At 44.0% G+C, this 26,799-nt stretch overlaps 1 protein-coding gene across 1 annotated transcript; it reads left to right on the forward strand.

Moving 5' to 3' along the window:
* Positions 1–29: 29 nt before the first annotated feature.
* CYP20A1 (cytochrome P450 family 20 subfamily A member 1) lies at positions 30–26,109 on the forward strand. Its single transcript, XM_005519866.3, has 13 exons — positions 30–144; positions 759–808; positions 894–1,060; positions 5,996–6,141; positions 6,748–6,915; positions 7,595–7,673; positions 9,221–9,336; positions 9,750–9,804; positions 11,226–11,346; positions 12,208–12,319; positions 12,944–13,008; positions 14,756–14,845; positions 15,015–26,109. The coding sequence occupies exons 1-13, from the start codon at positions 73–75 to the stop codon at positions 15,163–15,165; spliced, it is 1,392 nt and encodes a 463-aa protein (XP_005519923.1). The 5' UTR covers positions 30–72; the 3' UTR covers positions 15,166–26,109.
* Positions 26,110–26,799: the final 690 nt, after the last annotated feature.

Here is a 26,799-nt window from a genome sequence, read left to right on the forward strand (position 1 = left end):
CGCCCCTTCCTGCCCCGCCGGCGGCCCCGGGGTGGGGCCGAGGCGCCTTCGCTGCACCGCCGCGGCCTGGCCATGCTGGACTTCGCCATCTTCGCCGTCACTTTCCTGCTCATCCTCGTGGGCGCCGTGCTCTACCTGTACCCGGTAATGCTGCCGGCGATGGGGCGGGGGGCGCTCGGCCCGGCCCCCGGTGCAGGCTGGCGGAGAGCCAGCGACCGCGGGGCCCAGACAGCCCCGGGCCCGTCCCACGGCCCCGTCCCACGGCCCCTGGGCTCGGGCGGTGCCCCCGGCCCGCAGCCCGGGGCCCGGCGGGACGTGGCAGAGGCCTGCGGCAGAAGCTGCCGGGCGGGGCGTTCCCGGACAGCGCGCCCCCGGCGCTCCTCCCGCTGTACGTGCTCCGGGAGCGAATCCCGCTTTCCACAGGCGCGGTCTGCTCGCCTTGCATTTTTGTAGGCCTCCGGGGCGAATCTCTGTGTAAGATGCTACACTGCAAACTTGACCCTTTAAACCTTTACGCAGACATCTTTCATCTAACCAGATGAATAATCCTGGTTTAGCCAGTGGCACCAGGCACACACTTGAGGTTTATCGGCTTAGCAGGTTTAAAGCCTGCAGATGTAGCATATCCAGCTTCTGCTCCATGTTTGTAAGTAATGTAGTAGTATTGGTGTGGAAAATTCATTTCTCCTGCTGGAAAGCTGTGGGACCTGTATAAAATCTGAAGTTCATGTAGATTGATGCATTTCCTTTTACTCTAGGCATCTAGGCAAGCATCAGGTATCCCTGGGCTGGCTCCAACTGATGAAAAGTAAGTGGTTTCTGCCTCCACATTGATGAAGTTCAGCATTGGCAGAGGATGCTATTCATAAACATATATTCTCTGTGTTTCTCAGGGATGGCAACCTGCCAGATATCATTGTCAGCAGCAGTTTACATGAGTTTCTTGTGAACCTTCATGAGAAATATGGGCCACTGGTCTCCTTCTGGTTTGGAAGGCGTCTTGTTGTCAGCCTTGGCTCCATTGATCTCCTGAAGCAACATATTAACCCCAACCGATTGTGTAAGTGTCTTTTATGTTGTCTTTTGTTCATTTGTCCATTTGTTCTGGCCTTGCTGGGAATCAAAGGAAGGGCATCAAAGGAAGTCGGGGTTTTGTTCTACATTGAAAGAAAATGAGACTTGTATGTGACATGGTTCAGGTCTGACTTTGGTCCTTCTTGCTGGACTTGAGTAGCAGTGACCAGGGGTTACTGCTGTCCAGTGGCCATCAAGAAATCAGTACACTTGTGTCTTTTACCATCTCTCTACAGGCAAACATCCAGGGAAAGCATCATGCTTATTAGTCACTTGATAGAGCAAGGTGAACATCCTGTAGCCACTTGACATACTTTTTAAAAGCAGCTTGAAATGCAGTTTAGGAGGGTAAATGTCACTAAATTAAGTCTGAAAACAGCTCTGCTAGTTTGTGATAACTGCCTTGTATGCTTCATCATGGAGGTTTTTCAAACTATTATTTGGAGAAGTTCTTTACCTTTCATGTTTCTTTTGGTGTGTAGGATTTTGTGATGAAAACCTTTAATGGTCTTGGAAGTAGCTGGTGGTGCTGGTAGCTGAGCTGACTGTCTTAGTCATGGGAGAGTATTTAAATTTAAGGCCTAAGCATCTTAGGTGGGCATTTTTCTTCCTAAGGTTATCACGCTCAATAATTTAACTCAGTTGATGTTTGAGTTTGTTCTCTTGCTCTCCCAGTTTTTATCTTACAAGGTTAACTGAGGTGCTGGGTGCATACCTCTGACCTGATCCTGTAGGTTGTCTTCAGGCAAAGGCAGATATCTCAGCTCACTTTATGCTGGGATTGGGAGGGGCAAGCTTCATGTACAGTTGCCTGACAGAATCAAAAAAAGAAATGGTGACAATCTGGGAAAGGAGTGGGAGTTAACGAGGATCAGCAAGACACAGTGGATAACGACGACACTCCAGAAGGTGGAAAACCACCCTGAAAGATCTGAATGCTCTCAAGTGTGTTTTGGGGGAAATTAAGCAGACAGTCACTTTCTCAAAACTCAGAGAAGTGGTGACAGGCCCCTGCGCAGGCAAGTTCTCATAAACATTCTGAATTTGTGAGGATCTGAGTATCGGAGAAAGAGAATCACAGTGCCTGGACTTAAGTGCAGGAAATTAGGTGACCCAGGCAGTTACAGACTAGCCTAGTATCCTGCTATGCCAAGAGCTAAACATATGTTTTTAAGGATGGGAGATAAGTGGGAAATGCATGTTGTACTTCGACAATTTGATTTTCTGACAAGGAAAGTGAGAGAACTGTGTTTATGTCAGGGATTCAGTTCAGAATTTACTTGGATACTGATAAATGCTGGTACTTGAAAGGGGGATCAAAGCTGGATTGTCTTGGAAAAGTGAAATGCAGTGTTTGGTGCATGATTATGTTAGTGTCCTACCCTGGTGGCATTATTCTGGAACCCTTTGTCGGCACAGAGCAGCAGAGTGAGATGGATATCTCTGAGGGCTGGGATAGCAGGGACAAGAACAGGAGGAGTAAAATTGGGCTGTGTGAATTGCCTGTGGGGTGACATGGCCATGAAAAAAGAACGATACATTGAGTCATGGATTTTCTGTGAAGGGAGGACTTTTGCACAAAATGAGCATGATTCAGACCTGGAGTCCCGTGTGTGGCTCTGACCTCTATACTCAGGCATGATTTTGAATAAAGAAAGTGCAAATAAAGGCTGCCAGTGCTCTCAGAGAAGTGTGGAGCCTGTCGTGCAGGAGAAGCCAAAGAAGGAAAGACCAGACGAAGAAAGAGCTTATGAGGGGATCCTCATAAAGGCAACAAGCTTGAGAAGGAGGGTTCTTAATGATCTCAGAGCTGGAAGAGCAGCAATGTTAGTTGTATCGCTGCTTTCCTTTTAGCACTGATGCTTGCCAGAAGTGCTCAAACTTTATTAGAGGTGAGCAATCTTACAGGTTATATTTCCTGAAGCATTGAGGTATAAACAGTAGTAACTGAGTAGCTGTAGCAAAGCCCTTCCTGTACCCTTTCTTGGTGAGTGGAAATAGGGGTTGTAGTAGGTCTCAGTGACAAACTGGCTCTGGACAGCTTGAAGATTTATTGGAGATGTGGTCTTGCCCGTATCTCTTCTGTGCACACAGTGCTGTGGGACAGGAGACAGCCCACAGTGGACTGCTTTATATCCAGCTCCTGACTCTTCAGCCCCACGTGAAAACCCAAGCCATGTGACTCTTCCTCAGTCAGCTGGAGTGCCTGAGGCCACCATCCATCTTCATGGATACCTGACATTTGGTTTCCAAGGCTGAGATACAGGATTTAGCTCCAAGTAACATACAAAGGTTCCTCTCATCTCATCTGTGTGTCATATGTATGGCCAAACTTCTTGGAGACAGAGAGAGAAGTGCAGATAATGCATTTCTCATCAAAGCCTCGAAGCTGAACTAATTGGATTCATAGCTATAAACATTTTCAATGCCAGGAGACTCTTTTTCCTTAGGTTTCAAGCAGTGTTTGAAATTGGTATGTTTTCATGGCCTCTTAAAGCTTGGTTGAGATTAATTAGCAAGGAGAATTCAAAGGAAGTAAAACTTTGTATCTGCTATTGCTGATTCCCCTGAGTGGCTCTGGGGAAGCAGTTCAGGCCTACAAACGATGTGAATGTGAAGAGAGTGGACTAATACAGGATTGCCAGGAGCAGTGGGTTCAGAGACCAACTTGGAAAACTCGACTGAGTTGGTGTTGCTTTTTGGGTTGGGACAATGAACAAGAAGCACACTCAATGCTGGAGATGGAACCATGGGTCCTGGTCTGTCTGAGCAGGACTTCATTGCTGTTCTGTGAGTATTTTAGTGTGCAGGTTCAGAGGTTCTTTCTATCTCTGATGTTTAGCTGTGCTCAATCTCAGTTAGATTTTTTTCTCTATATTTACTTGCACTGGTGTCCAGGACAGCACTCTTGAGGTTCTTGGAATGGGGAGATTTCTGTATAAGTGAAAAGAACAGTTGAAATTTTGATATTTGTCACTAGGAGGGCTGAAAATGTAACCGTGGAGATGTTTTCAAGACAAGGACAAAGGGTGAAGTTTGTGCCAGTGCTGGCTGAGTAGAGCTCTTTCCAGAGGCAGTTTGTGCCTTGTGGGGTCACTGGCCTTCCACAGCTGTGCAAAAATAGCCCTTTCCTGAACAGCAGAGGCAGAGCCAGGCCTCAGTAAAAGGGCAGCTTGGGCTCTGTAGCCCTGAGTGCACAACAGTGAGGGTGTACTGGTGGTGTGGGATTGCCAGTTCAGTCTAGGGACATTGGGAAAAAAAACCCCAGAGCCCATGGCTAGTCCAGCAGTTTTCTTTCATGTGCAGCGTGAAGACTTTGCGGTTTCAGCAGGTGTTGCTTCTAAGCATCCTCCAGCCTCTCTAGATGCCTCTGCTTGCTGGATTTTCTGTGTGGGCTTTACCACCTGCCATGTGTCTTCCTGGCTACCCAGTATTGTGCCTGGCTATGCCAGTGCCAGTCAGCAGGGATCTGTGGCATGAATAGCAGCTCCATGACGAAGTACCTTGGAGGAGGAATTGTCAGCAGCAGCTAGAGGCACATAACAGCCTCCACCACGTGGAGAGCCGCAGGTGCCATCTGCTCTGCCAAAAGACACATGCTCATGCTCCTTGTCATTCAGAGTGGGAAAGAGGGTGACATGCAGAGCTTAAAAACATTGGAAGAGAAAAGATGTGAGAGAAAAACATTTGGGAAAGATTACCATATTCATGCCTCTGGCCTCGTTAGCTGCTTTTATGTCTTTAGGTAGTAAGTCCTCTGCAGGTGGGAATTTTCTCTTCGTGTAAGTTTGCCTAGTAGCATAATGAGACCCCAGTCTCCATGGGGAATCCTAGATACATCCACAGCTGGTAAAAATCATATGTGTCTAGCCCAGCCTTGATGTTTTCTGATGCCTTAGAGGTTTCACTCTCCATCTGGGAGAAATAACAGATTGTGATAAACAGTGACAATATCCTTCTTGAAAACCCTGATTGCTGCTTCCAGATAGTTCCTTAAAGACTCTGCCAGTTCCACAAGGCACGCTAAAAGGTTTACAGAAAGGGAAAAACATATGCCATGCTGTATTGCACAGTTTTGCATTGACACCTAATATCCTTTAACAAATTTATTAGAGGTCTTTGGTGATGAAATTCACAGTTAAAAATCTAACTGAAATGAGTCATGGATAGGGAAGTGACGTAGTTTTGTTTAGTTTGTACACTGATGCAAGTGTCTGTATGGAAGGATCAAAGATGAAAGAATGTGATTAGCAGTAGAAAGCATTCTGTAGCTTACTGGGGTTTGTTTGCTGTAGGAGCTTCTAAGCTGGAGGCAGCCCTGGCAGACAGGTAGGTGCTAGTTTGGGAAGAGCTCCTCAGCAGGGAACTCGGTGCATGCAAGAGAAATCATGCAGGAGCAGTAGGTTACCTAACAAGGTTTGCTGGGTCTGTGACACAAGGGAAGGAGCGCAGAGAGCAACCTCTGGCTAAGTCTGTCGTGAGCTGGTATGTCCTGAGTGCATATCCACATTCAGGCAGGAGGGCACACCAGATGTGAAGGGGAATGTGCTAAAGAGACTGCTGGTCAGGCTGGAGGAGAAGGGGAAGGACCACACGCATTCTTGTCACCAAGTAGATGGCAGAACCAGCTGGGAACTGGCAAATGGGGAACAAGCACTGTTACTAAAGAGTTCCTTGGTAGAGCCAGCAGGCAAACTCTGCGTGGGGAGCTGATCGCAGGACGGCAATCAGCCCCAGAAAAAGTGAGGTACCAGCTCACACTGAGCAGGAGAAACTTGACGCCCCAAAGAGACTGTTCCAGGGGAGGGAGCCACACCTTGCTCACTGCCCAGAAGTAGCAGTACCTGATTAAAGAGGCTGCTGTTTTCATCAGCCCTGTGCAGTGTGACTTTTGAATGATGTTTCCTCTGTTTGCTTTCAGTGGATCCCTTTGAGACAATGCTGAAATCCCTCTTGAGGTACCAGTCCAGCCTGAGTGGGGATACAGGAGAGAGCCACATGAGGAGAAAACTGTATGAGAACAGTGTGACCAAGTCCTTGCAAAGTAACTTTGCTCTCATCCAGAAGGTAACTGCCTTAGTACAGCAGAGAATCCCTGTGTGCCTCACAGGGGAAGTTTTAGTGAGAATGATCACTAAAGGACTTGCATTCAAATTAATGCTGGAGCTATAAGCATCTGAGATAGCAAACAGCCTCTGCCTTTCATGGTGTGAATATTTGTGTTCTCTTAGCTCCAGTGGTTGGGAGAAGGGCTGAGCTTGCTTAATTTTTATGCCAAGATACCAGATGCAGTTAAAGATACTGGAGCATCTGGATTCTAGATATATTTCCCAGAACACAAGGATCGAGCAAGGAACCAGCTTTTGGGGCCACAAAGAAGTGATGTTGATTTAGTCCAGCAGTCAGAATATGATCTGTTTTCCTATTGTGGCAGAGGGAACAAGAGAGGAGGGTAGGGTTGCCTTGTTGGGGGAAAGCCTTGAAAGAAGTAGAAGATTGGAGGCTAAAATGTTCCTGTTTAACCATGGAAAGAAACCTGGAAAGAGTTTAGCATTATTCCATAGTCATGGAAGTGTGATCTGCCTTAAGGAAGTGGGTGGGAAATTGTCCAGGGTGTGTTTGGTAAATAGACTGCTGGTGTTACTGCTAACTAATGGTTCATTCCCTCTCAAGCTGTCAGAAGAGCTGCTGGCCAAATGGCTGTCTCTCCCTGAGGCACAACATGTGCCACTCTGCCAGCACATGCTGGGCTTTGCCATGAAGTCTGTCACACAGACAGCTATGGGCAGCAGCTTTGAAGATGACCGGGAAGTCATCCGATTCCGCAGGCACCATGATGCAGTAAGTGTACTAAAGAGACGTAAAAGCTCCTATTAAATTTTTCCAAACTAAAAACACAGAGCTTGTATCTGTACAGTTTAGTACAAGCTACTGCTGCGACTTTAAAGTACAAGCTTGAGGACTCCGCCTCACTTGTCCCAAGCTGAAACTGTGAGAAAGATCCTCCTGCTGATCCTGCTGTCATTAGTCTGAGGTGTTTCTAAAGGATCCATGGGGATCAGGAACCCAGATCCAATGACAGCTGGGAGGTCTTTGGGACCTAAGTCACTTAAACTTTGTTGGGACTGACAGTGGAACTTCTCCCTTTCAAAGATCTTCTCAAGGCTCTCTGACATTGTGGAGAAAGGAAACTCTGAGATCTCACCTGTATCCACATGTTGGGACGTTAAATATGTTTGTGATAGGGTGGAAAAGAAACAGTTCCTTCACCAATTTAAGATTCCCATAGCTTTTCCCTACAGTTGTAATTGCAGTTGTTTAATTTCAGCTTAAATCCAGCTATCATAGACATAGTGTCTGAAATGTGATGTGGTGTCCTAAAGAAAAGACCAGTTCCATACTGACAGGAAGACTTAGTTTTATTTGATGTTTTAATTTTCCTGAGTAGGGAAGACTAGAATAGTCCCAGCAGTCTCAGCCTGTGTAAGTGATGGTGCTGTTCTCTCTGTCCTTTTTCCAGATCTGGTCAGAGATTGGAAGAGGTTTCTTGGATGGGTCTCTTGACAAAAACATGACTAGGAAGAAGCACTATGAAGATGGTAGGTTTCTCCCAAAATTACAGTTTTTCTCCTACTCTGATTAATACTTAGGAGTTAGCTAGCATGTGGAAGCACTTCATTTGCCCAGTTGTTGTGGCTTTTCTTCAGAGCTTCTCCTCCTGCCGTAAGCTACCAGATACATTGTACTTACTCTCACATTAGGTCATTGTTTTGGAGTTAAATGGCAAGTGCAAGAAGTCACAGGACTAGAACTCTAGTTCCAGGTCTAGTTCTAGGGTCTGTCCAGTCTGGAGAGTGATAGAGGGGAAGAATCAGGGTGTGCTTCCTCCCTTCCTTTTCTCCCTAGTGTCCACTTTTGACTTGTCTTGGAGGCAAGCAGCTGTGCTAGGTGAGAGACTGCCAGTCACTCACAGGCTGGAAGACACAAGTACAGAGGTGCTGCTTTGTTGGATACACCTTCCTGGACACATCATCAGATAGCCTCTGATGTGTTCTTACAAGATAACATGACTTTCAGGTCTGTTATAGCAGTACTTTTGTTTCTCATATATTTTATAGAAAGTTATTTTAATTCTAGGTTGTCTTACTTAAACCATTTCAGTATTGATTGATAAGATGCTAAACTAAAGTAGATTGTATCTGGAACTAAAGTTTTGCTTGTAAATCCTCCAAACCCACTCTTTCCTTCTTTATACTTCTGATTCTGTGGGTTTCAGAACTTGAGCACAACTTCTGCCCCGTTGAAATGGGTTCTTCTCGTGGTCACTCTCTTCCTGAGTTGTAGTGTGATGATGCATGAGGACACAATTTCACAAACTCCAGATAGTGAGCCTTGGTGTTTGAGTGTTGCTGACCTTCCTATGCAGAGAGGAGAAAGGAAGGTAATTCTAAAACAAAGGAACTGAACTAGGCCTTGATAAATGGAGTTTCAGACCCAGCTTCCACTCCATGTTTCTTGGATAGTCCTCAGCAGGTCATTTAAACCAGACAGGAAATGATGTCTAGATCCCTAACTCCCCCTGGTTCCCGCAGCAGTCACCAGGAGTTGGGGATTCACATATCTTCAGATATGTGGACTCTGTGCCAAAATCTTCCCACGTTCTCCTCCCATTCCTCTCTGTCTCTGCAGTCTTTTTAGCACAGAGCCATCCTCTTGCCTGCAGAACCCCTGGCCAAAGGGGCTCCATCAGTCCTGGTGCTATGGTAATTGTAGCTCTGCAGGTCATGTAACCAGAGCTGTGTGGCTCCTACATATTTTTCTCAGGGCTGATGAAGTACATTCTCTGATGGTTTGACAGCATTATTTATCTTCCCCTTACATGATTTCAGCTCACAGGGTATACACCTTGGTAATACCTGTAAGGATGGCTTTTTATAGGCAACCTGTGTTATTTGGTTCCTGCATTTTCAGCTAAACTGGGGGATACTGCCTTCCAAATTGACAGTAACATGTAACAGAGGCTGCTTCTGTAAGTGAGCCCAGCAGGGACAGCTGGTCTGAAAATCTGCTTGGAGAGACGGATTTGCTTCTCTGCAGCACCAGGATGACCAGGTTTTAAAATAAACATTTATTTTTTCTTCCAAAGCTCTGGTGGAGATGGAATCCATCTTAAGGAAGGTTACAAAAGAGCGCCGAGGCAGATCATTCAACAGGCATGTCTTTATAGACACCTTGCTGCAGGGGAGCCTGAGTGACCAGCAGGTCTGTGCAGCTCTTACCTCCTTACTCATAATGGAGTTTTGCCAGATGGGCAATTCATTACCTTGTAGCCTTTGATTAATATAAGTTTTTGCATCTTAGCTTAGATTCTTTGCCAATGCATGGATTCTAGTTCATTTTTTCCACTCCTGCAATGTTTCATTGCATTAGACTTTGGTAGATTTCCTTGCCACTGCTTTGTAGCTATTTTTATAAACCAGAAATACGTTGATATTAAGCATGTCTCGTGCAATGCCTGTGGAAGTTCTACAGAGAGTTCAGTTTATGTCTTCTAGATGTATTTCCTGCTCTCTGCACTAAAGAGATTTAATGTGCTTGAGTGGAGAGTGTGCTGCTTCTTTTTTCTCTTTTCAGTCTTATGAACTTCATTCCCTGACGTAGATTTTCTTTCCTAGATTCTGGAAGATACAATGATTTTCTCTTTGGCAGGATGTGTAATCACCGCTAACTGTAAGTACAGTAACTGTAGGTAACTTCCCATCCTTACACTCAGCTGCCAAAAACTGTGTAATGACATGAGACTTACCCTAAGCTAATAAAAAATTGTATTCATCATTCTTTCTCCTGAGCTACGGACATATGGAAGCAGCTAATTTTTACATCAGACTGTTAACACAGCCTCACAGTTAGTGAGCTGAACCTAAGCTGGGTTTGACAACCTTCCTAGTCTTAGGGTGAACCTTAGACTTTCTCCCCATTGCTTTTTGCTTGCATTCTTAACCCCAGCCAGCTGGTGCTAAATTTCAAAAAAACACGAAAATAAATAAGCCACAAAGATCATGTTGTAAAATAGTTTCAGGCACACAGGAAGAAATTTAGAGTGCTAGCGTGTGTTGGGGTGCTTTGAATTTCTGGAGGATAGGTGTGTTCCATGTATGGAGGACTTTTAAAGAAGCTACTCTGGGATTTATGCAAAGATTATGAAAAAAAACCCCAAACAAATAAAAATACAAACTGAAGCTTTGTAAAATACTTTATTATAAAGGGATGATTATCTGGCCTTGTACCTCAGCCAGTGGGGCTGGGACTCCAAAGAAAACTGCCAAGATGCATCTAGGTGTTAAAAAATATGGGAAGTAAATCAGACAACTATGGTAATACTCTTTCCAGAGAATACCGTCTCCAGGTACTCCAGGAAGAATGTAATTTTCAGGGGCTTGAATCAACATGGATTCACAGAATCACAGAATATTCTGAGTTGGAAGGGACCCACAAGGATCATCAAGTCCAAGATTCTAGATCGTTCTCATGAATAGGCATTTTTGAGAGCTAGAAGCATTTCCTTGTAGCTTTAGGGAAGCTGCATCCTACACACTTATTTCTTATGCAAGGTTTTTTTCTAACTCTGCTACTGAAGATAATCTCAAGTCCCTCAAAAAATAGATGTGGGGGACGAGTGCTTGCTAACATCTGCAGAGTGCTCCCTTCAGGAGCCCCATGCATTGGCTGGCTGGAGCACTTGCCTGAGATGTGCTATGGAAGACCCCCAAATGAAGGAATTTTCTAAAGCTTTGAACAAACTAGCCTTTCATTTGCATGGTTGGTGTAATAGCCCTGACTCCTCAGGGTTTGTTGGGCTGTGTGATCCCTTTGCCAGAGCTGTGGGGCTGAGTGCTTTAGTGTCCTGCACAGCTCCCTAAGCTCCTCAGAGCATCAGAAAGAGAATTTTAGCTTGCAGGGACTCTTGTTACACAGGAGTTCAGCCTCTATTCCTACAACTGAATACAGAATCAGCACTGCCTGCTGTGAACAGAGGTGACCTTATTTTAGGCCAAAAAGTAATGTTAAAAATACAAGAAGTAAGAAAACTGAATGGCATTTGTGAAGGATTGAATTTTCTGGGTCCAGTCTTGTCTTGATTCCTTCCCCAGTGTGTACCTGGGCAGTCTATTTCCTGACAACCTCAGAAGATGTTCAGCAGAATCTCTACAAGGAGATGGACCGTGTTCTGGGGAAGGGACCAATTACACTTGAGAAAATTGAGCAGCTCAGGTGGGTCCTATAGAAGGAATGCAGAGGAAGGCTGTGTCATGTGGTGGCTGTTTTATGTGGAGTCTGATGCCTAGCCTGCACTAGGCCAGGAGAAGGCATCCAAAAACTACTTACTCCATTTTTTCTTTCTGGAAGTGACCAAACCTCCAGGATGTCTTGCAGGACAGAGAGAATCTGCAGGCACTCCAGACACAGGGACCAAGGTGTTCACTGTAGGGTGTCTGTAGGAAACCCTTTAGGTTCATCAGCAGAGGAAAGGACAGAATCAGTGCCCTTGGCTGCCAGGCCAAAATTTTTGCTCACTATCTTGTTTGGTTTCAATACTAGTTTTCCAGAAGTAGTAGAGGTAATCAGTCATCTTCATGGTTGGATATAGAGATATTTAGAGAGAAATTGTGAACCAATCTACTTCTCAAAGGGCTGCAAATAATGATGACTGGTCAGCAGTCCATGTTTTGGTCATGACATGGTCAGCAGTTTATGTTTTCTGCATTTGTTACATTGGTGCAACCAGGTGCATTTTGTATTTGGACTAGTGTTAGGGTTTCAGTAAAGGAATATTGAGAGAGTGGTTTTCTTGTTGCTTCTTTTGTGAGTGAAAGGTCCAGGAAAAGGCTGGTGTGTTTATGCATTTTAGCAGATTTAGTTTGGTTTAAAATCTGAAAGAAGAGGGATTCCGATAACCTTCTGTAAAAGCTGTTAATGAGACTTAATGCTTCTTGCAAAGATGTTGAGACTCCTTGTCAGAAAAAAAAAGAAGTGCCTCTAAATACAGCAGTTGACTCCACTCTGTTTGCTGCCACAAAGATGTGGACAAGCTTCACCCTGAGAATTACACTAACCAAGGGTTGCTGGTTGCAGGTACTGTCGACAAGTCTTGTGTGAGACAGTGCGGACAGCAAAGCTCACCCCCATTGCTGCACAGCTGCAGGAGCTGGAGGGCAGAGTCGACCAACATACTATCCCCAAAGAGGTAGGGCACTGCTGGGAGCACTAGGCCACTCTCCTTTCCTGTAGGGGAATTTTCTGTTCCTTCTTCTTCCATACCAGGAGAGAGGCAGGAAGACCATTTCTTTTGACAGTGTTGAACCTGAGCAGGTGCTCGGTCATCTGAAAGTACAGTTTAGCTCAAAGTTTGCCTGCAGTTCATCTGTGGGAGAAGCTCTGCAAATTCATGTTCTCTTGCTGAGCAGATTTGCTTCTGGCTCCACCAGGGATGAGTAAGCTTTTGAAGGGGTCTGTGGGCTCAGTTATGCATAAAAGAGCATTGTTCCAGGCTTCATCACATCACTCATCGTATCACCTTCCCTTCCAGAGACTAAAGTAGTCCCTACATACATCTCAGCAAGCGTAGAGAAATGGGGTCACGCCCTCTATTACCACCAACAATTGTAGCGTGATTCTTAGAAGTTAAAATCCTAACATCTGGGCATGGATTATGAAAATCTGTAGATGAATACTGCATAATTGTCTTTTTAATCCACCTAAATATGAGTAGTCTACGGAATAATCATCATCCACTGTCAAGAGAACTGTCGAGAGGTGTTTTCAATTGTGCATTTCCTTCTGCATTGACGTGTTGTAATTCTCTTTGCAGACACTTGTGCTTTATGCTCTTGGTGTGATGCTGCAGGATAGTTCATCTTGGCCGTCACCATACAAGTATGTAGAATCGACTTTAATTGCAACTAATTCCTTTGCTTTGTTAAATTAGATCTTACAGCACAGCCTTTTGTGCTCCAGGGCCTGCCTTAAGCAGATTCTGGAGATGAAAGAGAATGTAAGAAAATCAGTTTATGAAGGTCTGGGTTTGTTTGTCTCTGTGGGCATGGTTTTGGGGCAATTAAAGTCCAGTTCCTTCGATGCTCCAGTCTGTGTGCATGTATGTGTTAGGGTTTAATAAAAACTTCTTTGTGCTTATACACAGAGCTTCCCTGGCTAGTGCTGGTAACTTCTTTTGAAGGTTTTCTGTGAAACAGTGGCTTGAATGGCTTGTCATCATGAAACAATATGCAAGGGAGGAGATGTCAGTCTAAAGTTGTGGGTTTTTAGGGTGAAGGGAAATGCTACTTCAATATTTTGGTCTGTCTGTGAAAACTGAAGTGGATCTAGGCCAGTGTTTTGGAGGTTAAAGAAAAAAGTCGCTGTAGCTTCCTGTGGCCTCCAGGTGGCAAATATTAACCTGTGTCTGATTTACTTCACTTGGGCTGCAAAAAATGTGGGTCAGTTATTCTAGACAGAGAGGACAGCTGAGATTCAGGAGAAAGAACAGAGCCTTTAAAACAGCACTTGTCCTCTCCTGCAATTACACTTTTTAGAAAGGGGTCAGGGATTGAGGCAGCAGTCTATGAGCACCTTGACAGGGATTGCCTCCCAAGGTAGGTGATGACTGCATTCAGGTTTGCTGAGGTCCCATGGGACTGACAGTGAGGACTGCTATGAACATTGTATGTTTGTTTCAGGAAGGCTGGGGTTGAGGTTTAGCTTGAGGTAGATGAAGATTTCCATGACAGAAGTAGGAGACCAGCTGTGTGATCCTTTCACCCACCTACTATACAAAACCACTGTTTTCCCCCCCCTGCTTTTTTGCTAGGCAGCTGCATTTTCTCTCTATTACAAAATCTGTAATTTTCACTTTAGTTCAGGGGAAATCTTAGTTTGATACTGCTTTTCCTAAGGATCAGCACCCACATGCCCTTTCACCTTGTTAGAAGCAGAGCTTGGATGTCTAAGCAGGGAAATGAAGGCTTGAAGAATTTATCAGAAATGTTTAAGAGAACCATCTTCTGTCCACTAAATTTTGTGTTTAGATGGGGGTTAATATTGAAATTGAATGTTATTTTATTAGTTTCCCTTGTTTTAACTCATGCCAGCCCTGGATAATAGTTTCCTCACAGCCTTTACCATCCTAAAGCTGGAAACCACTTTTCTCACTTGAATGAGTCACTGGCTTCCCTCCCCCAGCGCATACACATACACACACCAGCTGCTTGAAGAGAAAGGGTGAGGGGCAGGGAGAAAAGGGAAATATTTTTGGAAGTGAAAAAGGAGGGGACTCAGAGGGGCAGAGAGAGAGGGAGAGACAAATGAGATTGTGTGTGCCCTGGAATCGAATAGAGGGCAGGTAACAGCATCAGCTCAGCTGTGTACTGAACATTAGTTCCAGCCCTGTATCACACTACCTCAGTTTGTCAGCATTTTTGACCAAGATAGGACACAGCTGACCAGCTGGGAACATTGATGGAGTGGATGCACAATTGCCTTCATACATTTGTGTGGAATGACCCAGAGAGAACAAATTAGTGAGATTCTCCATTTCCAGTTTTTTACTTGTGTGTGTGTATGCGTGTTTCTGGGGAAAGGATGCTGTGCCTGCTCAGAAAACCCTAATGTGTTCCTTCTTTTATAGGTTTGACCCAGACAGATTCAATGAGGAATTAGCCATGAAAAACCTCTCCTTGTTGGGTTTCTCAGGGAGCCAGGAGTGCCCAGAGTTGAGGTGAGCATGGGGAAGGAGGTCTTAGTGAGTCTCTGTGGCAGACAGGAGAGAAGGTGCTTCCAGCATCTTGGTGTTACTGCTGGGACTACCTGTCAAAGCTGGCTGTTGTCCTTTGGCAAATTTACATCTTAGCAAGGTTTTTATTCTTTTCTCCTGATTCTTCCCTTAGGTTTGCCTATATGGTGGCCACAGTTCTGCTGAGTGTCCTGGTAAGGAAACTATATCTCCACCCAGTGAAAGGACAAGTCATGGAGGCAAAATACGAACTGGTAACCTCACCAAAGGAGGAAGCCTGGATAACGGTGTCTAAGAGAAGCTAAGAGAATACAGAACAAGGGGTTAAAAGTGACAGCAGTGAAGTTCTGAGTAAGGGTCTTAATGAGAATCATACTGGCACCATGTTTACTCAGCCAAGGAATTTTATATCCAGATTTTTTTTACCTTCCATATTCTTAACCTCATGCCTATCTTGGGTACTTTCTCTAATTCAACCATTAGTATTATTAAAGTAGATTTAATCTACATGTCTTTTTTATATTTGCTTTTGGATCTCTGGCCAAACCTTTGCAAGGAAGCAACAAAATCTTGCAGTGGTATATGTACGAACTAATGTTCAACTAGTCAAGGACCAGAGCTCTGCTTAACCCAGCCTCTTTCCAATAGCAGCCAGAGCTGGGTAAGAGTGCCCCTCTTATTCAGTGGAATTCTTCTTCCTGAATCCTAGCTAAATAAGACCTTGAAGACACAAGGACAAAGCCTTTCTCTATATATAGGTATTTTTATTCAAAGTGTCTTTCCCTCCCTTGAGCTATATCTGTCAGGAAGAGCAGATATATCCTGTGAGAAGTATGTGTGAGTGTGAGAAAGAGAGAAATAAAGTGGGGTGGGAATAGCACCACTAGTTCTCATGCTGTGTAATCTTGCTGTGCTGTGGGGTTGCAAGAAAAAGAATGACTGAGAAATGCTAGTAAACCAAGAGGAATAAAATTGGTTTGGCCCCTGAGAAAACAGAAGCATCAGTAATAATATAATGAAATGAAATTAAATAAAACCACAGAACAAAGCCCCAAGAAAGGGAGTCTATCCTGACAATTCCGAGGGCAGTGTCTAATCTAATCAACATCAGAAATTGACAGATGCTTGCAATTTATTCAACACTGGGTCAGTATGAGACTGGTTATGCAAATACTGGAGAGTGCTGATTTCATAGGGCTCCAGATAAATGTTGTACTTAATAACCTAAAAGCCTTTCAAAGAATCCTCTTCCTTCTCCAAAATGTATGCTTGCCAAAGAAGCATCAAATGCTGCATATTCACATGCTTTTTCCTGCTTCTTCCTTTCTTTTTTGCCAATCACAGGATAGCTCCATTCAGAGCCCCACTGAATGGTTTGCAAGGCAGGAACCTCCTACCCCATCATCACATTGGAGTAATTGCCATCTGACTTACTGTTCCTGTTCTGGCTCTTCCCTTTTTTTTTTTATATTTCTCTCTTTATCTGATCTTTGTAAGTCTTTTCTCCATACACCTGACTTCTCTTTTATTTCCAGTTCCTAGCCCCCTCCCCAGCCAGCAGCTGTGTGGTGGTAGGTGAGGGGTTTCTCAGCCTGCAGCTGTGTCTGCTTAAGTCATACACAGCTGCCTGTGCACCACAGAGCAGGCCAAGAGTGTGTGCCTCCCATTAGAGCTGCTTTTATTGCTTGTGGAGACAGAGTACATGTAACTGGTAACTGCAGTTCTTACTTCTACAGATGATGGTATTTTAACCAGTACCTTCCAGGTCAGGAAATCTGCTGCTCTTTTAAAGATGTTTTTACTCTTGTCTGAGGTGTGCCAGCCTGAATGCAATCCTGTCAGCTCTTACAGGGTTAACAGCTGATGCCATCCTCTGCAGGCACCAGACAAAGACAATTCTGCTCTTGGCTTTAACATACCAGATCTGCTTTTGGTGGAGCTGTGGAGATTCAGATGCCCCCCAGTGTAGCTTCTGTTGGGGAAAAGTGATACAGAGATGTTAGGCAGAAAAAGGAGAGTTGTGCATTTCAGCTTCCTGTCTTTCTTGCATTGATTTTTATAATGAACTGCAAGAAAGCTCTTGCTAATCTGACCTCCACTTCACTAAAGGTTGGTCATGTCCCCAGATGGCAATTCATGTTAGCCTTTGCTTCACTGCTATGCAAAAAGGCCTATTTTTCTTGAAGGTTGCAGATGTTTCGCAAACCTTCTGGAAAAATCAGCGTGGTAAAGAATTTAATTTTAAAACATTCCTGGATGTGCAGAGGAGGCAAAACAAAGACTAAGTTATTGCCTTCTTTGGAAAATATGGTGGGATAGCATTGTCCCTGCTAGGAACAGGACAAGGAATATAATTGGGTGATGAAGACCTGCTTTAGGAGTGATGCTTTCAAACACTAGGAAAGCTTCCCAAGTGTAATTGTCCAGATTTCTGTTACAGCATTTCTCTGCCTTGCTGGAGCTGATCAAACTGCCTTGCAACAGCCCCTTCTCCAGTTACAGGAATCAAAACCAGGAGTGATTCCATATAATTTGTTACGAATTTTCCATTAGCCTGCACCCGTAGGCTGTGCTCAGTCTGGACCAGTGATCAAGCCTGCTACAGGAGTCCATGACTGATACAGGAGAAGAATGTGGCTCAGTGTGCTGGAGAAAGCAAATGATCAGTTTGTGTTTGCTCAAAACTGCTGTCAAAAAACCACCCTGATTTATAACTTAAGGAAATGTGTTGAGCATGGAGGGAAAGGAGGGGGGTAAGGCACTTTCAGGCATTTGTAATGCACTGCTGGGAGTGACACTGAGGTCACAGCCACATTGTTTGCTGAAGTCTGTAGGTTTCCATTCCTTGCTCTATGTGTGTCTGTCACTTCAGACAGCCCAACTATGGCAGTTTAGTGCAACACTCATCAGCCCAGCCATGGATCCTTGTGCAGCAAAGTCCTTTTTTTGTATGGGAATGTTCATGGAATAAGAGCTTTCTTGGGAAGTTTTAATCTGTTTTTATTTGAAGATTGGCATATCACCTTTCTCCCATTTCTGCCCTCTCCCCTTGTCTGGCATGCACTGGTTCTTGCTGTGCCTGGTTTCCTAAGGAGGATTTGTGTTCTCATAGGGTGTGTCCCCTTCCCACTAACTTCTGGCCAATTTCCCCTTTCTATTACAAGAACTAACTTCTGAGCCCTAGGGCCACACCAGCTGCATTTGACAGGGATTTAAATTTTCTACACTGTTGTGTTCCTGCAGATTTTGTGAGGAGAGAAGATGGCTGGGATGGGGGTCTATGCTAGCCATGTCACAAGATTGTGGGCACAGCACTATTGATGCCAGCCCGGGGAAAAGCCTGAGTCAGTGCCTGCACTGATGGAGGTAACCAGTCTCAGGAGCCCACTCAGTAGGGCACAGGGGTTTGTCAGTGCTGCCCAGACCCACACACGTGTATAAAGTCCAGAGATACCTTCTGCCTGTTATGTGGGGATCTGGGCAAGCACTGCAAAGAAATGTCTTAGTCTAGGAAGAAAGCCAAGAGGGGGAGGTTGCTTCTAGAATATAGGGAATTGTTGCTTTTTTATGCTTCATATTCCTGCTCTACAACAGCAAGCTGCTTTACGAATTTGACAGGATGGTTTTGAAAAGCACACAGAAAAGCTGTCATTTCATTCCTTAGACTCTTTCTGTAGGACAAGTTTCTATAGAGAGCTGCAAACTCATGAAAGTTAAGAGTCCAAGTGTATCTCTGCACCTGTGCAACCTTCTGCCCTCAGAAGCAGGCAGCCAGCACAGGTAGTGGGAGCAGCCAGGCCATTGCTAATGTTCTTTATGACTGGCAAAGCCTTTTACTTTTGCCCCTTGTCCTGGTGGCAGCTGGTGAGGCAGTTGTTAGCAACTTTGAGCAGAGCAGACAGTTTACTGATCTAGCCTCCCATTGCCTCCAAAACACCCCTGAATGCCATTATCTCTACATTTTAATTAACATAAGCTACATACAGAAGCACCATTGCAAATGAATATACTGTTAATAATAGTAATATCCTTCTGTTCCCAGCAGTTTAAGGACTTGCTGGCAGTGGCTGTGGCATGCACCACAGAGTTAGGGCTGCATGTTTTATTTTCCATTATTACATAGAAAGGATGGTCTTGGCAATTTCTGTCCTACTTGCTGCAAAAGTAAATGTTGGTTATAGGGCAGGGTGGATATTTCCTGATTTGAAGTCCCTTGGGCAGCTGTTGTGCCAGTTCCCCAACAGCTGTGCAGTTACATGAACTTGGGGCTGTTGGCAGTCCAAATTGGGAAAACACTCTCTCACCTGCATAGTCAATTATTGACTTCCTTTTTGTGCTCAGATTGTCATGTGGCTTTGGGACAAAAGGAATGTGGTACATACTTTCCTGAATACCTTCGGGAAAAAAAGGAAAATCTTCATTACTTAAGGGTTATGCTACCAGGAAGTGAAACTGTTTTAATGACCATGGCAGCTCCTGTTCTTTCCACTTGTCCAAAGCAAGAACTTAGGCTAGAAAATATTCCAGGCATTTCTCTGGAGCCTGAGAGAACCCATCTTGACACCTCTTTGTTGTTAAGCTTGGTAGTGGGTTTTAGCAATGACTTTTCAACTAAACAAAAGGCCTGTTTGACATCTCTTGGAATTCAATGCCAGGGTTTTGGTGGTAGCAGACAGAGAAGAGGAACTACCACATGCAGGAAAAAGAAAGACGAAGAAAATGTTCTTCACATATGGAGGGTGGGGAAGAAGACACGGTAAAGGTTTCCATAGCAACATTCCTTGAAGAGAAGTATTTTTAAATCTGTGAATTTTAGCATCAGAAACACAGTTGTGTTTCCCACAAAAAGATTTGGGGGAGGGCTGGAGTGGAAAGAATTTTTCCCCCTACTTTTCAGGTCATTCTGGTTTCTTTTACTGAGGAGCCTGCTCCCAAGATAAATGAAGTATGTGTGATTTCTATGATCTTAATGCTCCTGTAAGAAAGCCTGCTTCCAGGAGCAGGAAGCATCAGTCATAGTTCTATATCTGCTCCAACATCTTTGGTGCAAGCACTTGATCATCTCTTTAATGGGAAAAGTAGTTCAAATAAATCAATGCTAGACCACTTAAAAGTCACAAGGACAAATCTTGTAGGATTTTACATTAAAACTAGTGTAACTTGGCAAAAAAAATCTTAATTTTAATTGATGTACAGTTAAGTGATAGTAGTTGTGATGAGGTAGCTGAGGCCTTTTGCCTTGGCCAGAGGAGAGGATGCAGAACTGAAAGAGCAGAGAAACCAGCTAAAAGATGTTCCTGGTGAGCATCTTGGTTACTTTGATGACAGTGAAACATGCCTGTAGTTGGACAAGTGATGCTCCAGTGACACACAGAATGCTTGCTCTTGCTATGGGGGTGGCAGTGCTGGGGCCACCTCTGAACCTCTCTGAAGCTTCTCTGCTCCAGTCTCTGCAGTGCAAAGCAACTCACGGGCATTGGCATGCTCTGCTCCCACCTCCCTGCTGGCATCCAGGCAGGTCAGCTCAGTCACGAGCCTGGCACATCCAATGCTGTGCCTGCTTGGCTGCTAACTTTGAAGTCTCACCAAAAAAGGCTGCTTTTTTTTTTTTTTTTAAACAGTTGCTTCCAATTCAGTGGTGACTCAGACACTGCAGCAAGGATAAAGTGATCATCTTCCCTTCAGAGCTTCACAGCAGAAGGCCCTGAGTATCCTCTCTAAAAGAGGGCTTTGTGAGCCCAGCTATCAACTGGATTCAGTTCTTTAATTTAACTGATGGAAAAAGATACTCCAGCAGTGCTGTGTACCTGCTAGCTCAGAGCCCATGTTTCAGCAATAGACTAAATGATTCCTAAAGTACTTTGTATTCAGAAACCCTGGGGAGGGGAGGCTGGGAGGGAATGAATAGTCATACAGAAAACAGAAGGGACGATTCACCCATTAAGACTTTTTTCCTGACCAAACTTCTCTTGGCCATGAATCCAGGAAAGGAACAAAAATCTATTGCAAGAATAAGAGAAAATAAGTAAGTCATATTTGGCCATTTATCTTTTAGGGGGAAGGAAAGGATGCAGATAACGGTGTCTAAAAAAGTCAAATTCATACTGTCAAAAGTGTGGAAATCGGTGCTTGGCTGCATTGTTTCATATTGGCCAAGACCTGATACAGAATAAGCAAGGCTCAGATCTAAGAGACTAAAATCAACTTCCCTACATCTTCACTGATAAAACCTTCCAGCAGCAGGTGCTTGGGGAGGAGTAGAGTGAGCCATGAGAGCCAACAGGAGCTGACAGGGATGCCTGCAAGAATACATCATTGCGTATCATGGGAAACCAATGGTTGCAGCCACCCCACATTCATTGATAAGCGAGATATTTGGGAGCAGAGAGAGCACTTTGTTCTTCTGCTGTGCAGAATTCATACTGAATTTGACAGACCCTGCACCTGGATTTGATGTACTGTTCTAAAGGAGGAAGCAGATTGATTGCTTGTTAACAGAATGCTCTAAATTAAGCTCAGCCATGGGCCTGGTTCTGCAGTCCTTTGCATGACTATTATTTATGCTGTACAATTGCATTGAATACCATTGACTGTCCAATATGTTGGTCTGGCTCAGCTGCACTGAAATTCTAGTTGTGGCTTTCTGTTGTTGGAACCCAAGTTTTTGGATTTGCTTGGATACTTGGATTTTGAATACTCCCAAACAGTCAAGCACCTACTTGACTAAACACCTAGATGTCTTTACAAGTCTAGTATTGCCATAATGCAAAGAAAAAAGGAAATTATACGGGAGTTGTCTGGCCTCTGCTTTCATATCCCAGCAGTGATAAGCAGGTAGAGTCTGTTGCTGTATATACACTGTAGTTCACAGTGAATGCCTTTTTTGCTTGAGGAGGCTCGATGGTGATTTTTACATAGTAAAGATGAAAATACTGCAAGCATACATCATGCATTAGCCTTTATATATTTTATAGCTGTACTGTTCCAGTGTGGAAAACTGAGCTGAGCAATCACATTTTCTCAATTACCTTCAAGAACTGGAAATCCTTATCACCTCTGTGTTTGTTTCTCCCACTACTGCTGCATTGGTCTTCAAATTGTCACCAGAGCTAAAAATCTTCATGCTGTAAATTAAACTGTGATTTCAAAAAATTTTACAGTACAGTCTCCTCATAAAACTCCACAAGTCTTTTTCTGATGTGACTCACTCAATTACTCATGTGGGCAGACGTTCAGATAATAAAAGTGGTTAATGGAAAGCTGTGAGAAATACTGCTGGATTCTGAGGAGGCAGCCAGGGGGAATGTACTGTGGGTATTTTATCCTGAGAGCTGCTGAATTCACTGAGCTCCCAGCCATTTTTTTAAGATAAAGATTTCTCCATTCTGCTTTTTCCTTTGTATGAAAACAGCTTGAAATATCAGATTGGCAACAAAGAAGCAAAAGCGCACCAGCTGTATGTGTTTGCTCTTCTGCTCCTCTTCCTACATATTAGAGATGATAGCTAGTCTGTGCCCTGAAATAATCCCTTTATCCTAGTGATGTACACACCTAAACAACAGTCTTCTAATGAGCTGTGGATTTCTGAATCAAGGAGCACAACTAACAAGTGGCTAAAAAACATCTTTCATTGGAAGTGCCATGTATACTGACAAGGATCAGATTTTTCTGGAATTAATAAAATTAAGAGATTTGGCCTTGAGATTTGGTGTGCAATAGGTCAGGAAATACATCTAGAAAACAGGTTTCAGTGACATCTCAGTGAGTGCACACTAGAGGAATATGGCACCTTTTGACATTGGTGAGGCAGAAAGGAGCAGAAAAGTAGTAAGGTACCACTTGGATGTGAGAGCTCCACTACCTGATGAAATTATACATGTGTGATGGCTTCAAAGAGACTTAGAATTAAGGCAAACTGGAACTAGTGTAAGTGGATGAACTGATTATAGAGCTAAGGGCTCGCTGGCATTTGCAGAAATTAATTCTTGGTTGTGTGGCTCTGAGGCTGCTAGATTTTTGGGGGATGTGCTACTGCAGTTGCTGTGTGAGCCCATTCCAACAATGCTGGATATAGAAAGAGAGAAGACTTGAAGATATGCTCATTTTTGATATGAGCTGGGAGGGAGACTATGGTTTGACTTGTAAAACAGAGCTTCTGGCACAGAGAAGCAGTGCATGGATGTTGAGGCTCTGGACCAGAGAAAGTAAGCTGTCAGATTATATTTAGCAACTACATGCTGCAGGAAATCACAGAGAGGGAAGGAGGGGAACGATTGCATAGCTGAGCACCATGGGTACTGAGCACACAGAGCAGGGAATGAGGCTGTTAAGAGAGGATGAATTGCCTTGGTGTTCCTGATTCAAATAAATCTTTATGTGAGGCCAGGTATCTGCACAGATGTGTACGCTTACTTTGATTACCAGAGCTCAGCTTTATTTATCCATCAGTAATACCCTAGACTCCCATTAGGTGAAGAGTGACCAGCCTGTGGCCTTCCAGTCATTCCCCTCTGCCCTCACCCTAGGAATGTCTCCTGCAGCAATCCCATTCCTAGCTGGGGAAGCAGTAGTCTCAGAGGGGCTCTTGAAACCAATGTCCTAAGGTGCTGTACAGCCCAGTTGCACACCCAGCTCAGTCCTAACCCACTAGAATCTTGTTAGCTAAGGCTGTCATCTGCAAAATAGGTTAGGTTACCCTGCTCCATTTGAATTCAGGGATGTGAATCCTCCATTATGTTTTCTGGAAAGCCCAATCCTAAATAGATAAAGATGGAAAAAAAATTTCTTACACCTGTGTGGGACAGATCAAACCTTGCATGCTGACACATGGCAGCTGATCATTTGAGTCCTGTCATAGACTCCAGGGTGCAGAGATTGTAACTTTGACTAGTTTACAGCAGGATGGGCACAGCTTAGGTTCTTAACTTGTTCCTGCTAAAAGCTCACTTGTATGATTCAGAGATGCTTTTGCCTTTGAAATAAATAAAGCCTTTAAGCTCCCTCTCAGAGGAGACGTGTGGGGAGGCCTGGCTGCCTTCTGTGCATAAATATTTCTGTCAAACTGGGTTCAGACTCAGGTGGGTGAAACGACTGCGCCCATGGGGAGCCATCAGTCTCCACCTCCTGTTAGGCAGTACTGCATCACTGAGATTTGTGTTACCATACTGTCAAAATTAGCTGTGGGTGAGAGAAAGGGCTGAAATGCTCCTGTATGTTTGCCAAACAGGAGGACAGAGCAGCTGGAGGAGGAGGGAGATGCAGACAGTAGTAGTGAAGAGAAGCTGTGCAAGGAGAGGCTGCCTTCACAGCCTTTGGAAAGGGGATTGCTTGTCCAGGTGTGTGATAGAAGGAGGAAAGATGACTTCAAAGATGTGATTAATTATGCTTCCTCTTCAAAGGAGAGTTATGCTAGTTACAGAAACAACACACATTAGGTTTGGTGGCTCCTAAGAATATGCAAAGTCATAAAATGCTTTTAAAGTGGTTTACGTGGCAAAAGCAGGATTACAAACAGAACAGGATTAGAAAAGCTTCAGGGTGCAAGTTCCTGGAGTTATGCGAGTACCTAAAAATCTGAACTTTTAATTTCAGGAAGAAACAAAGACTTCAGAGAATGGTTCTGACTGTTGCAGCTGCTGCAGGTCAAACTTGAAAGTGTGAAAAAAGCATCAGTAGGTCAGTAACAGTGAGACAGAATCAATAGTTCAGAGAGGATGAATTTTTGTATGTGCTGTACTGGAGCATTAACTACCCTTCAGCGGCTCAGTGGCTGTATCAGACCTTACCTGGGGGATGCCACAGGGTCAGGACAGAGTGGAAAAGAACTGGCAGTTGGTCTGGGTTAGCAACTTAGAGAAGGAATACCAGCAGGAAAAACAAATTAGAGCTGTTCTTTCCTCCCCTATTCCCTGAATGCTTGTCGTTTGAACCCTTGGAAGGAAACTGATGAGCAACTATGCTTTGTGCTGGCCTCTCTTTGAGGCCATTTGTTGCTTGTTTTCTTTTAAAGTCTGAAATGTTAGAAAGAGGTAATTATTTTTCCTATTTGGCTTGACCTCTTGCTTCCTGGGAGTGTACCTCCCCTTGTACTGGCTCTGTCCTCACACAGTGCTCTGTTGAAAGAAAGTTCAGCAGAAAACTAGAAAAAAGCTTGGGATTTGGAACAAGACATGCCCTCAAACAGACGGTCTGAATCTCTGCAACATGTCCTATTCCTCTCTGGAGGTGCTGTGAGGTATCAGATGTCAGTCATGCACTAGGTGGTTCTGAAATAGCAATGTTAGGGAAAACACTTCCATGAGTTGGAAGCTGCTCCATCAGTCACCTCTCCTACCTTTGTGAAGCAAGCCTTTTACCCAGCTGCAGTTTCTCATAAGCAGAGAGGTTATCTGTGGCTATAATCTTGATTGCCCAGCAAATTGCTGAATGCCTGAGGAAGCAGGAGGATGTGTGGGTTTTTTCAGGGTGTGTGGGTTTTTCAATCTGGTTTACAGTGAGCACTGGAGGTTGAGTGTTTAAGATGCCTCTGGATCCTGACACCAATTGTTGCAGTATTAGACAGCTGCATTCTGTGCTGGGAGGCCACCCCAGCATTCTGGAATAGCCCTGGGAGTTAAATAAACTGCTGTTTGCTTCAGAAGCTTTGGATTATGAGACTGGCAAAGAGTGGCTATCCAGGTAGAGGCAGACCCAAACACTGTGTGAGGCAAGCGTGAAGACTATGTCTCTATTGGGGGAGTGAAGGTACATACTTCAGTTACAGACTATTTTCTTCAATTGCCCAATTTTCCTTCCCTCCCTCATCCCTCCAGTAAATGCTACCTTCCTCCTAAAGGGCATGGACCTATATATCATCAGTACACATGACCAAAACTTTGGTGCCAGAGTCCTTTGTCCTTTATCCAGCTGCAAATCTGCTCAGCTCCATGTGATGCAGCAGCACAGGGATTTTCAGCTTTTGTTCTGCTGTTTACAAAGAGTGAAAAAGATAAAAGGAAAAATGTTCATAAAACTAGTGCACAGTTATATAAAGAAGTGAACTGAAAACCTGCAGCAGGATCTGTCCGAGATCTGACTTGGTCATCTCTCCAAAGAGGATGTTTACTTGCACCCCTTATGTGATGTCTGTACTGTTCAGTTCTCTGTAAAGCAACAAAAATGGAAGACACTTTTACTGTGATTTCTTACTGTGTGCAAAACATAGGTGGCCTTTGAGGTACCCCATTATTACTTTAATAAAGAATTGATGATTCAAACTGTACGTGTGGGACACCCAAGCAGAGTGTCCAGTTGCAGGATTGCATATAACCAATGGGTTGGCTCATCTGTGCAAGTTTTTGTGAGGAGGGGACTCCCTTGAATGATTGGCAGAGGTAAAAACATGACATGTGAGAGAACTTGGAAGAATAGTGGCCTCCATATGCTTTGGGATCTTGACCTCCAATTTAAAGTCTCTGGACTGCTTGCCTTTCTATTTTTTGGTGGCTGTTTGAACAGCACCTTTAGGTGAAAAATGTGTTTGCTTCTCAGTCTTGAAGATATTGATATAAGGGAAAATCTTGCACAAAAGGATTAGAAAAAATTGGAGAAGTTAAAGCTTGTAATAAATTCGGGCTGAGGGAATATAAAAACTTAAAATTAGTTTAGCACATTACTTGACAGATGGGAAGTAATTTATGTAAAATTAGGGAAGTGGTAGTTGGATTCAGTTGATCTAATTTAAACACTATGTCTAATTATTTTTTTGTATGTATACAGAGGATTATAGAATGGCCATTATCCTGACAGAAGGACTCTTCAGGTTTAAATTTAAATCCATAAATAAGTACCCTATTAAAATGTAAACATGCTGTGATAACAAGCACCTGATTATGCAGACAGGTTAGTCCAGCTACTCTGGTGAACAGCTGTGTGCATGTGTTTCAGATAATGCTTTTTCT

Source organism: Pseudopodoces humilis, chromosome 8, assembly GCF_049639895.1.
Source record: "Pseudopodoces humilis isolate 2021_Gansu_Grassland_sample_001 chromosome 8, ASM4963989v1, whole genome shotgun sequence".
NCBI classification, from domain to species: domain Eukaryota; kingdom Metazoa; phylum Chordata; class Aves; order Passeriformes; family Paridae; genus Pseudopodoces; species Pseudopodoces humilis.

Excerpts from the sequence above, each read along its gene's own strand:
- CYP20A1 (XM_005519866.3), top strand. The coding sequence starts at position 73 with ATGCTGGACTTCGCCATCTTCGCCGTCACTTTCCTGCTCATCCTCGTG. Across the intron at positions 7,674-9,220 it reads GAAGAAGCACTATGAAGATG|CTCTGGTGGAGATGGAATCC; the intron begins GTAGGTTTCTCC and ends TTTCTTCCAAAG. Across the intron at positions 13,009-14,755 it reads TCTTGGCCGTCACCATACAA|GTTTGACCCAGACAGATTCA; the intron begins GTATGTAGAATC and ends CTTCTTTTATAG.